General features: G+C 43.1%; 1 protein-coding gene across 1 annotated transcript in view; it reads left to right on the forward strand.

Annotated features, from left to right (window-relative positions):
* LOC307105420 (eukaryotic translation initiation factor 1-like) overlaps window positions 1-10,231 on the forward strand; it is a gene marked incomplete at its 5' end in the record, with an annotated part of 20,686 nt that extends 10,455 nt beyond the window's left edge. The window contains 2 exons of the mRNA XM_079781173.1: window positions 8,254-8,346; window positions 9,765-10,231. Coding sequence (XP_079637299.1) covers window positions 8,254-8,346; window positions 9,765-9,992 — 321 coding nt within the window. The 3' untranslated portion in view covers window positions 9,993-10,231. The remainder of the gene's footprint in view (window positions 1-8,253; window positions 8,347-9,764) is intronic.
* Between the last annotated feature and the right edge of the window lie 437 nt (window positions 10,232-10,668).

The raw sequence follows: 10,668 nt of genomic DNA on the forward strand, positions 1-10,668 counted from the left end.
ACATTTTCTGAGTACTATACTTAATATTTTCCAAGCCCTCCCCCCACTTTCTATATGAATTTCTGTATGCAATTTTAAATCCTATTGTTCATATTCTACTTTGTATTTTAGTTTGCATATGTGTATTTTTTTTCTTCCCTTGGGTAAATGCCTTGAGTTAATGTTTTAGGCTTCTTTGTACAGTGGGTTCATTAAAGTAATTGAATAAATGGATGGATAGATTAATTAAATAACGTGAAATTTAGTTTAATTTCCTTCAGATGAATTTGAGGGAAACACTTGACTAGAAGTTACTCTAAGTCCAAACAGCTTTGAGGATTAAGTTATAGATGGTTCAGTAGAAAGGCTTGTGTCTGCACTGTACACTCCTCCATAAGTATTTTTAAAAAATATGTTTTTATTGATTTCAAAAAGAAGAAGGGAGAAGAAGAGAGAAATGTCCTGAGAGAGAAACATCAACTGGCTGCCTCCTGCATGCTCCCTACTGGGGATTGAGCCCCAACACCCGCTGCTTCCCCCCCCACACACACACACACACATGTGCCTTGACTAGGAATTGAACCAGCGACTTCCTAGTGCATGGTACAACACTCAGCTGGGCCTCCGTAAGCATTTTTTATTCATTGATTGCTTTTAAAGAGAGAGAGGAAGGGAGAGGAAGAGAGCGACAAACATCAATTTGTTGTTCCACTTATTTATGCATTCATTGGTTGATTCTTGTGGTGTGTGTCCTCACCAAAGATGGAACCTGCAACCTTGGAGTATCAGGAGGATGTTCTAACTAACTAAGCTACCAAGTCAGGGCCTCCATAAGTATTTTTTAAATATGTTTTTATTGACTTGAGAGAGAGGGGAAGGCAGAGGTAGAGAGAAGCATGGATGAGAGAGAAACATCAATGGACTGCTTCCTGCACGCCTCCTACTGAGGATTGAACCTGCAACCGGGGCATGTGCCCAACCTGGAATCCAACCGGGACCTTTTAGTGCATAGGATTTCACAACCAACTGAGCCACACAGGCCAAGGCAAGCCTCCGTAAACATTTTGATTGGGATCCATTATTACTTATTTTTGACCCTTACTTTTTCACTGTTAACATTATTTCTTTTTATAGAAGTGAGCTGACCCAATGACTGACACATGTTGAGTGTTCATAAAATGCTTGTTGAATTGTTAAAATTAATTAATATGTATTATGTTTAGCCTTTACAATAAGGGTAAAAAGGAGCTTTTACCCTTATTGTAAAGGCTAAACATAATATGTCAAGGACCCAATAATTGAAGTAGTCTCACATATACCAAGTTTAGAATTAATACAATTCTGAATTTATAGTTCGTACTTAATAAATGCTTCTTGAGTAGATGAATAAAATGCTTTTTTCTCAGAAGAAAGAATCCTTCTTAGGAGTCAGTATTTCTCAGGATGGTACAGTATCTCCTAAATTAGAATCACTTGGGATGCTTATTAAAACTATAGTCTTCGGCCCTGGCCGGTTGCTCAGTGGTTAGAGCGTCGGCCTGGGAACCAAAGGGTCTTGGGTTCAATTTCCAGTCAAGGGCAAGTAACTCAGTTACAGGTTCAATCCCCAGCCCCAGTTGGAGCGAGTGAACATGGACCTTGGAGCCAGACTGCCTGGGCTCAACAGACTCTACCACTTACTAAATGTATGTTCTGGGCATGCTGTTCAACTTCCTTGTGCTTCAGTTTCCTCCTCTATAAAATGGGAAGAACAGTATAATTATCCCATACGTGGCTGTGAGGATTAAATGAGTCAGTACCTGTGAAGTGCTTGGAACAGAGCCTGACAGTGTAAACACCATGCGTATGTTTGCCATTATCAGATTATAAGTATCCTCTTTCCAACAAAAGTAGTGCATTTCTTTATAAAAACCCGTCTTATTACCGAAAACCTAACCCTCAGAGTTTGTCCTTTCTTCCTTTGTCCTTTTCTGTTTTAGAGTCGTAGACACGTCAGACCAGGATACCGCCTTATTGCAGGGTAAACTTACAACAAAGACATCTTAGACCTTTTACCTCATGCTGATGAGCCAGAGATCAGTACTCAATCTTTTGAATTGCTTCCCCATAATTAAAATCGCATAAAAAGGGCAGGGATTCAAAATGAGTCTAACATGCTTTCTTACAAGAAAGCGTTTGTGTAGCTGCAAAGGGTAACAGAACACAAAGACTATTGTAGCAACAGTCCTAGGGCCAAGTCATCTCCTGCCCCAAGTCTCTGTGGAGATCATGCTGACTCCGGGCCTCTTCCTTCCTACTCTGGCCTCCAGGAGTGTTGTCACCTCTGACAGACAGAAAAAGTTCCCAAGACCAAACAGAGAGTTTATAGCGTCCCAGCCCTCCCATTTTCCAGTGAGATGAGCTTTGGCAACTGATCCCTCAAGGACAGATCCTTGACAGCAGATGTGCCTGGGAAGTTTGACAGTTTTTCTACAATGGGCTCCTTGTTGGTATATGTATCCAGACTGGATATGATTAATTGACTCTTAAATTTAGCCTTTCTTCTTATCATGCGACTCCTGAAAGGTCACTTAGGATTAGAATTTTTATTTCCCTATTTGTAAAAAGGAACTTACAGTAAATGTTAGTGCTAGACAGAACTTCAAAGATAATTTCATATAACTCCTTTAATTTTTAAAAAGAGGCTAGATCCAGAGAGGTTGAGGAAATTGCTTAAGGTCAAAGAGGTGAGTCAGGAATAAAAGTTGTGCAATATAGTTAATTTTGCTATTAACAAGGGGCTAAAATTGGAGAATTTTGCTTGAAGATTAAAAGGCCATTGTTGTTGTTTTTAGAAATCCAATTGGCTTTATTAACTGTTTCCTGAATCAGTTAGCATCTTATCTAGCAACTGGAAGGGTGCTCTGGTATTTTACTTTTGGGTATTAATTATTTCTGACAACCTAGTTACTGAATAAAAATATAAAAACTGTTTTCTAGTATTTCATCTAATTAGAATATAACACAAGTTTTGCTATTAAACAAAAGGTATAGAATTTTAAAGTTTCTTTGAATACATGTTTTATAATAATTAATTTTAATTAATATATAAATGAATTAATTTTTTTAAAGTTGCATGAGTAGTCAAGGAATCCCGTCTTTGCACTTCTATATGTATTTTCTATATATACTTTTTTAAAAATATATATATTTTATTGATTTTTTACAGAGAGGAAGAGAGAGGGATAGAGAGCCAGAAACATTGATGAGAGAGAAACATCGATCAGCTGCCTCCTGCACACCCCCCACTGGGGATGTGCCCGCAACCAAGGCACATGCCCTTGACCGGAATCGAACCCGGGACCCCCGAGTCCGCAGGCCGACGCTCTATCCACTGAGCCAAACCGGTTTCGGCTATATACTTTTTTTTGAGCCATTTAAGAGCAAGTTGCAGATATTATGGCCTTCAAACCTTAGTTCTTTTTTTTTTTTTTTTTTTTTAATGTTCTTATTGGTTTTAGAGAGAGAGGAAGGGAGGGAGGGAGAGAAAGAGAGAGAAACATCAACTAGCTGCCTAGGTATGCTTCCCACTGGGGAGCGAGCCTGAAACAGGGGTATGTGTCCTGACTGGGAATCGAACTGGTGACCTTCTGGTGCATGGGATGACACTCAACCAACTGAGCCACACCGGCCAGGCCAAACCTTCATTCTTAACTGGGAAAAATACCACACCCAGTAACTGTAGAATAATCCAGTATCGGTTTTTCAGCAACACCCACTCAGATAATAATCATGGTTGATAGCATCATTTTACATAGTAGCATCATCTGACTTGAACAATGGAGATAAAAATCTAGCTGTAAGAACAATTAATATAGTCTTTTCTTTCAACAGATATTTAATAAAGAGTAGGCTGGTGCCCTAGTGGTTAGAAGAATAAAACGTCCATATTTTGTTCATTTGAGAGTTGCTGAACTCAAAAAGTTCTCTCTCTCTCTCTCTCTGTCTCTCTCCCCCTCTCCCTCTCTCTCTCTCCTATTTTCTCCTTAAATATGGAAGCATTTTCTTTCAGAATGAGAAAAGGATTTAAAATAAAATTGCATGTGCTTATAGATTAAGGATCAAACGATCAAATCAGAGATGTAAAGTGATCAGCTCTGAACTCTCCAAGGATTCAATTTTGTTTTCTTCAGTGTTTTCATTGTGTTAGCTGTTTCTACTTTTGTTGAAGTTGGAATTAAATTGGAGGGCATCAAATGGGTATTTAAGAAGTTTCTCTTTCTTGCTTCAATTGCACTGTCTTCCAAGGATGTTAACACTCTGTGGGTGCTAGCAGTACTAAGAAAACACTTTTATTTGTCACCCTGAATACACATCTTACCTAGACCTCCTCAGGATTTCTAATCACTCTGCCATTAATAGCCATAGATATTGTGAGATCATATTAAGTACTAGAGGCCTGGTGCACGAATTCGTGCACCAGTGGGGTCTCTTGGACTGGCCTGCACCCTCTCACAATCTGGGACCCCTAGGAGGATGTCAGAGAGCCAGTTTCGGCCTGATCCCCACAGGCTAGGCCGAGGGACCCCACCGGTGCACAGGGGCCTCTAGTATGCATATAAGATCTTTGGTTTATCTCTTTCCACCCTCCCCCTCCCCCCCTTCCTTCTGAGATTCATCAGTCTGTTTCACGTTTCCATGCCTGTGGTTTCCGCTCCTGTGTTGAGCATCTGCCCCCTGGTGATCAGTGCACGTCATAGCTACTGGCATGTTGGCTGGTTGGCCGGTTGCTTAGGCTTTTATAGATATAGATAGGGTGGACAATTAACACATGTGCCCTTATACCAACATTGCCACAGGTGCTCTGAGGAGCAAAAAGGGGGGGGGGGTGTAGACAGAGGGTCAAAATAATACTTGGCTTTTAGTTAAGTGCACTGGATTTCCAGTGCTATCCTTTGTGAACAAAGCACTCTTGTGTAGGAAGTGAGTTATTATCACTATAGAGATCAGCATAAATAACCAGAGAGCAAAATGTCTGCTATAAGCTCAGCTCATCTCTACGAGCAAGAGTTTTATAGTAACTACTAGAGGTTCGGTGCATAAATTCATGAACAGGTGGGATCCCTAGGCCTGGCCGGCGATCAGGGCCATCAGGTTTCCTGCCTCCTGGCCTCCCCCCATCCTCCTTCCCTTGCCGCCCACGTCCACCGCCACCCACTCCCGGTTCCCCATCCCTGCCTGGGGCCCAGCCCCAATCAGGTGATCGGGGCCTGCCAGCAGGGGGGAGGGATGGGGGGAGGGACCTGGGAGGTTGGCTGCCAGCCCCAGGAGGGAGCCGGCCCTCGGCCCCCCTGGGAAAGGGGCCATGTCCACCGCCACCCACCCCCGATTCCCCGGCCCAGCCTTGATCAGGCGATGGGGGCCTGCTGGCCACGGGGAGGGACTGGGAGGTTGAACAGCAGGCCCCATTGGCGATCAGGGCCTGCAGGCTGGGGGAAGCTCCTGCGTTGAGCATCTGCCCTCTGGTGATCAGTGTGTGTCATAGCGACCGGTCATTCCAGTCATTCTGTCCTAAAGGTTGCTTAGGCTTTTATATATGTAGATTTTATTTATTTTTTTTATCCTCACCTGAGGACATGTTTTATTGGTTTTAGAGAGGGAGAGAAGAAGGAAGAGGGAGAGAGAGAGAGAGAGAAACACCAATGTGAGAAAGAGACATCAATTGGTTGCCTCCTATATACGCCACCACCAGGGGTCAAACACAACCTAGGTATGTGCCCTGACCAAAATCAAACCCAGAACCTTTTGGTGTACGGGACAATGCTCCAACCAACTGAGCCACCTGGCCAGGTCTATAGCAAAAATTTAAAAGCAGCAATCAGACCTTTCTTCCTAGTTTTAAGCATAAACATTTGGAACACACTTATGTCTCATATTTAAGAGGACAATTTTGTGAGAGATAGCTAAACTTTAGTTACAACCTCATCATTCTGTGCTCCCCGACATGAAACAGCTTCTTTCCAGATGAATAGAACATGACTTTCTGATTTAGTAACGTCTAATACTGCAAGGGTACCGCCATCTTTCTGGTGCCAATGTGTCTTTGGTAATTAAAGTCTGAAGAAAAATACTTTTTAATGTGAACACAAGTAAAATGCACTTTATTTTTGTGGCACTGATAGTCAAAACATAAAAAAGGTAAAAAACAAAATCCAAATAACCTATTGCCTGCTGTAGAAATGTAGAGTCAGTGAATATTTATCAAGCTCCTCCAGTACATGATACTCTTTCATGTATTCATGAATGTGGAAATACATTCAAAAGTTGATGATGCAATTTGATTAGATCACATTATGCTGTACTAAGCTGTGATTTTTTCCCACAAGATAATGTGTCTTTTCATATTTTGAGTGATGCAGGAGAGCAGCTAGTTAAGAACAATAGCATTCAACATTAAACAAAAATTTTCCATCATTTAAAAAAAAGAATGCAATTAAGTAGCTGTCATAGGATCTTTCTCTTATTTTGTCTCATGTCATTCTTTAAAATGACATCTTTACTATAAGCAGTGAAAACCACTGCGTATCATCTTAACGGAATCCTCCCATTTACATTTATTTTCTCAGGAATTAATTCATACACCTGGGTTGGGTCTTTAACTTTTTTGTATGAGGAGGGAGGTGCTTGCTTCAGTGGCATAGAACTCCTACAATGATTCATCACAACTTTCTATGTGGAACGTATTCTGGTAGGTGAGGCACGTACATGGCCATCGCCAGTGGCTTTCCATAAGCCCCTGATAACTTTAGCTACACTTTAGGAAGAAGAAAAACAACATTTCACTTACGTGATGCTAAATTAACAGCATCTATTCATCTTTCATGAACTTCTGTTCCATGAAACACTTCCCAGTATCTAATAAACAATTTGAGAGTGGGGGACCATGTGTGAGTTCTTAATGTGTTCTTTGGCGTTAAGCACAAAACAGTCCCCGTTATAGGAGGTGGATATGTACTTGTTGAACTGGAACAATTCATTGCAAAATTCCAGTTTGCAGATAAAAATTTAGTACATAAGGGCTAAAAAAGGATTGGCTTGGGGAAACAAAGAAACCTCAGTTCTTCTAAAGTTCCTAACATTCAAACCTAATACGTGTCTGTTCAGAAGCATATTACCCAATCCAACTGGGTGTCATTTAGAGTTGAAGCTTGGAAAAAAAAGATAAAATATAATAATAAAAAGTAACTTTAAATTTCTTATGTATTATTGCATTCGAAAGTTTTGATGTGCTCTTTGGAAAAATAACCAAGGTTCTTTTTTAACTGGCATGGAAAGGAAGTGTTGCACTAAGAGTGGGGTTGTGAGGATGAGGAACAAAAGTTCTTAGAGCACTTAATCATATCACGCTAACTGGCTGTCACAGATGTCCCATCCTGGATCAGTCATGAGCGAGGAAGTCCAAAAATGACCCGAAATGACAAATTACAATATAAAACTTAAATAGAAGTTTTGAAATGAATGAAGAGCCTCATGATCTTTAAGCAATTTCTTTAACACGGCCCAGCTGCCTTGTTTATAAAATGAGAAAGTTGTATTGGATAATACTAGATCCCTCCCACACAACTTGCGTAATGCTTTTTCAGGAACAAAAAGGTCTCACGGCTGAAACAAGGAATTGACCAAAAACAGTTACTGCGAAAGTAATGATAAAGATGATGATACAACAAAACTCAGTATCACCGTTCAGTAATGCCAATCGGTGGATTTATGCAGCTCTGTTATTCACCTGATGTCATCCATAGTTATAACATTTTGTCCACATTTGCCATTAAAAGGGATTTGCTACGTTCTAGAGAAAGACTGACCACGGTGGTCAGGACATTTTGTTCCACTCTTGGGGTTGCAGCTCTCTGAGCTTCTTTCATTTTGCAAGTTATGAGTCAGGTATTTAACATGTTGGTGTTCTCCACTATATTGTAACCTCCTACAAGGCAGGGGTCACACCCCATTCATGTTTAGATCCCACTCTACCTTGCATAGTGCTTTGCAGACGGTAGGTGCTCAATAAACGTCACTTTGTCTCTAAAATAATGATGAAACTGGGTTAGGCCCTGGCTGGTTTGGCTCAGTGGAATCTCACATTGAGTGACTGTGCCACCGGTGAGGGCTCAGCAACCTCCCTTTGAACCCCCCTCGCTTTTGGACACTTTGTTCACCCGGCACGCTTCTCCCACCACAGTCTTCCACAGGCCGTTTCCACCAGGAAAAGGAATTGTATAGTACGTCCGCTATCAGAACCTCCACTCCTTTGACCCCTTTGCTGATATAAGGCAGGAGGATGATCTGCTTCCCACTGGAACTGAGTATTATATCCATACTAGAGGCCCGGTGCACGAAATTAGTGCACGGGGGGTGGGGGTGGGGTGTCCCTCAGCCCAGCCTGCACCCTCTACAATCTGGGAACCCTCAAGGGATGTCCGACTGCCTGTTTAGGCCCGATCCTAGGGATCGGGCCTAAACGGGCAGTCGGACATCCCTCTCACAATCCAGGACTGCTGGCTACCAACTGCTCGCCTGCCTGCCTTCCTGATTGCCCCTAACCGCTTCTGCCTGCCAGCCTGATCACCCCCTAACCACTCCCCTGCCAGCCTGATTGATGCCTAACTGCTCCCCTGCCAGCCTGATTGCCCCTAACTGCCCTCCCCTGCAGGCCTGGTCACCCCTAACTGCCCTCCCCTGCAGGTTGGGTCCCCCCCCCCCCAACTGCCCTTCCCTGCAGGGCCGTTCGCCCCCAACTTCCCTGCTCTGCCAGCCTGGTCACCCCTAATTGCCCTCCCCTGCAGGCTTGATCACCCCCACCTGCCCTCCCTTGCAGACCTGGTCCTCCTAACTGCCCTCCTCTGCTGGCCATCTTGTGGTGGCCATCTTGTGTCCACATGGGGGCAGCCATCTTGTTTGTTGGAGTGATGGTCAATTTGCATATTACTTTTTTATTAGATAGGATAGAGGCCTGGTGCATGGATGGGGGCCGGCTGGTTTGCCCTGAAGGGTGTCCCGGATCAGGGTGGGGGTTCCCTTGGGGCGTGGGGTGGCCTGGGCGAGGGGCCTGTGGTGGTTTGCAGGCTGGCCATGCCCCCCGGCAACCCAAGTGGGGCCCTGGTATCTGGGATTTATTTATCTTCTATAATTGAAACTTTGTAGCCTTGAGCAGAAGCCAGGGCCAGCCAGGGTGTATGGGAAGCTTGGCTTCCTCCATTGCTGGGGAAACCCAAGCCTCCTGCTCTCTCCAGCTCCATGGCTGCCGCCATTTTTTTAAAAATATATTTTTATTGATTTTTTACAGAGAGGAAGGGAGAAGGATAGAGAGCTAGAAACATCGATGAGAGAGAAACATCGACCAGCTGCCTCCTGCACACCCCCCACCGGGGATGTGCCCGCAACTAATGTACATGCCCTTGACCAGAATCGAACCCAGGACCCTTCAGTCTGCAGGCTGATGCTCTATCCACTGAGCCAAACTGGTTTCGGCGGCTGCCGCCATTTTTGTTGGGATTTATTTATCTTTTATAATTGAAACTTTGTAGCCTTGAGCGGAGGCCAGGGCCAGCCAGAGTGGGCAGGAAGCTTGGCTTCCTCCATTGCCAGAGAAACCCAAGCCTCCTGCTCACTCTGTGGCTGCAGCCATTTTGGTTGGGTTAATTTGCATATTTGCTCCTGATTGGCTGGTGGGCATGGCTTGTGGGCGTAGCGGAGATATGGTCAATTTGCATGTTTCTCTTTTATTAGATAGGATACGAATTTAACAGAGAAACGGCATATCCCTTTCCACTGTCCAAGGGATCTCTGGTGATTACGATAAAATGAAACTAGTGAAGGCCTTTAAGATGAAATTAGCCTGGAATGGTACTGCCATTGAGCATCCAGAATATGGAGAAGTAATTCAGCTGCAGGGTGACCAGCGCAAGAACATATACCTGTTCCTCGTAGAGACCGGACTGGCTAAGGATGACCAGCTGAAGGTTCATGCGTTTTAAGTGCTTTTGGCTCACTGAAGCCTAAGTGAGGATTTCTTTGCAATGAGTAGAATTTCCCTTCTGTCCCTTGTCACAAGTTTAAAAACCTCACAGCTTATATAATGTAGCCATTTGGGGTCTGCTTTTGACTTGAACTAGTGTAACTCCTTCATGCAATAAACTGAAAAGAGCCATAAAAAATGGAATTTCACATTAAAGAATATAATATTCATATAGTATCTATCACCTAAAATATTTTCTTTTTCTTATGCTCATTAAACTTTTGACCCTTTTTCCAGGGGTCAGATCAGGTTCATCCTTCTCTATGAAGCACTAATTGGTTGTTACAGCCCTTGATGATGGCTTCTTATTGGGTGACATATTGGGTCTATATCACATTAGATTTGAAGTCTATTACAGGGAAGAAGAGTTCAATGTCTCCTTGTACCCTGAAATCACAGTGCCTTCACAACAAAGGTGCTAAATAAATATTTATATGTAATAAACATATGCAGTGGTCATAGTGCTCATAATGATCAATAACTCATGGTTTACTGTTAAGATCTGTTGCTTATAGCAAAGCAAAAGGTACTTTGACTTCATATTTTCTGTGAGGAAGGTGCTCTGGGCATGCAGCCGTGTTCCTGTGTCCCTTGGTTCGGGCCTCTCTTCCAGGTGCCTGCAGCCTGTCTCAGCT

This window comes from Cnephaeus nilssonii (assembly GCF_951640355.1).
Source record: "Cnephaeus nilssonii genome assembly, chromosome: 9".
Lineage (NCBI taxonomy): Eukaryota > Metazoa > Chordata > Mammalia > Chiroptera > Vespertilionidae > Cnephaeus > Cnephaeus nilssonii.